General features: G+C 44.0%; 1 protein-coding gene across 1 annotated transcript in view; it reads right to left on the bottom strand.

Annotated features, from left to right (window-relative positions):
• Positions 1–693: 693 nt before the first annotated feature.
• klhdc8b (kelch domain containing 8B) overlaps positions 694–2,238 on the bottom strand; it is a 163,864-nt gene continuing 162,319 nt past the window's right edge. The window contains exon 5 of the mRNA XM_015384707.1: positions 694–1,730. Within this exon, the coding sequence (XP_015240193.1) occupies positions 1,534–1,730 (197 nt within the window). The 3' untranslated portion in view covers positions 694–1,533. The remainder of the gene's footprint in view (positions 1,731–2,238) is intronic.

The raw sequence follows: 2,238 nt of genomic DNA, 5'->3' as shown, positions 1-2,238 counted from the left end.
TCATCCATAACGTTATGGAACACATTAATTAACTGAAAAATGTTGCATAGTGTCCCTTTAATTAATTAAATTGTTCCATTGGCAAAATGTCTCTTTTACCTCCTCAATCCAAGAACAAATGCACTTATTTTAAGAAAAAATGACTCATCTAGATTTGGATTTTTCCAGTGTTTCTATTTTAATGTTTCATTCATTTCTTTTGCACCAGACTGTCCCTCTTATTATATACGTTACATGCGACTCCAAACTGACTCTTTCCCTTTGCGATTAACAGATTTTATTCAGCATTTTCCTCCAAAGCAGACGTGTTTTACTTTGTTACTGCGTCTCTCTTCCTGTGAGACCCATGAAATTGTTGCTGATTTGCTGCACAGTCAGTCTATATAGCCTAGGGTTCTATCGCAGTCGGAGCTACGCAGCAACATTGCTTAAAATCGTGTCGGGTGTGATCATCCCCATTGAATTTCAATTAGCGTCAAACGCCACGGCCTCCACCGACACGGTTTTCTGTCAGATCGGACGTAAAATCGGATCTGTGCATGCTCTGGCCTTTACAGATTGAGCCTCTGGGTTTTCTAAGTACATCTACTGCTGCGGTCAGCCGGACATCCAGCGTCTGGCTGACATCATGCTGATGTTTCTAGTAAAGCAAACTCTGGTAATTCCAGAGGAGAAGATCTCCATGTGATAGGAAGCTAATTTACCATGATGCTTCAGTGCAGCAAGTACTTCTACATTCACTCTACTGTTGTGTACTGTGGTGTGTGCGTTGGGGGGATTGAACAGTGTGGTTTAGAAATGCTGAAATGTGAGGCAAAGCAAATGACAAGTTTACCCACAATCACCTTCTTGATTGAGGTTGAACTAAAGAGGGGCTCCTGTTGGGGAGAGAGGAGGCTTTCCTGACGGCAGGTCCTTGACTTGCTTGTGGTGTGAAGGCATGTCAGGGACCAGCACTGCTGATGTAGCGGTTGTTAGCAGCGCTAAGGTTCACACCTAAAATGACAACAGACCTACAGAACAAAGCAGCAACATCAGACGCTCTCTGAATGCCACCATCCAAACCTAAACCTGCTTCTGAGGATGTAGAAAAGAGTCGTCGCCAGCTGTTGCTGCCGCAGCAGAAGGCAGCACCGCTGCCGCTGCCGAGAGTTTTAAATATGGCCCTATGTTCCTTTAGTATCCAGAAAAATACCCTGCTTTTATTCTGAAAAATACTCAACAGTTCAAGCCGTGTTGTTTCTCCAGAAACCAGGATTGTGTCGGGTTGTTGTTTCCTTCCCTCTGATGGAGTAGAAATGCTAGCAGTTTTTTTTATTGTAGCCAATCACAGTAATCTGCATCAGAGTCCAGCTCTAAAAAAACCTTCCTCTGAGGACACGTATTGAAGAAGTCTTTGACATCCCAGTAGGAGAGTGGATTCGATTGTGGAGCGTCACAAAAGGAGAGTATCTGAATATGATCTCACTCCTGTTTTACAGTTTCTGCTCATCATAAGGAAACAACAGGTGCCAGTTTGCATTAAGGCCAGCGTCACACTGTCTCCTGTAAGCAGAGGGCCTCCACAGCGTTACTGGGTCCCTGGGCGACTCCCCCGATCACGAAGAGGATGCTGGCCGTCTGCAGCAGAGCAGAAGAGCATCGCGCAGTGGGCATGGGCGCTACGTACTCCCAACGCCGCTTCACAGGGTTGTAGCTCTCCACTGAGCCCAGCGGGGATGGCTCATTACCTGCAAAACAAAGAAGAAAAAAACGGGCCAATCAGCCCCATTCTGCTGAGGGGGAAAAAAAAAATCAGACGTATAAATGTGACGATTAAACTCTCAGCATATAGAACACAGCTGATAGTTTTAAATAATTTCCTTCTTTTTTTGAACTGATGTGTTGGGTTCAAAAATGTAGGTTTGTTAAGGAAGAACTGAAATACACAGTAAGGGATTTTCAAACAGCTTCCTGCAGGAGGAGAGACAGTTGCACCCAACGCTCAAACACTCTGTCTCCCACCGGACCTCCTCTGCAGAGCGCTTTATTAACAGAACATAACACATGGTTACAAACAGAGTATTGTTCTGACAGGACAGTTGATCAGGTCATAAGACAGGACGCTCCACGACTGAATCATGAGACAGAGTGAAGCATCTCATTTCTACAATGTTTCATATGAACACACATTCATTTTATAATCATCGTTGAATAAACCTAAGAACCATGACTTTTAAACTATTTTAAACTATTTTA

Source organism: Cyprinodon variegatus, unplaced genomic scaffold (genome assembly GCF_000732505.1).
Source record: "Cyprinodon variegatus isolate N-32 unplaced genomic scaffold, C_variegatus-1.0 Scaffold320, whole genome shotgun sequence".
NCBI classification, from domain to species: Eukaryota; Metazoa; Chordata; class Actinopteri; order Cyprinodontiformes; family Cyprinodontidae; genus Cyprinodon; species Cyprinodon variegatus.
Note: the sequence above shows the minus strand (reverse complement) of the source record. Positions and strands in the feature narration are given on the sequence as shown.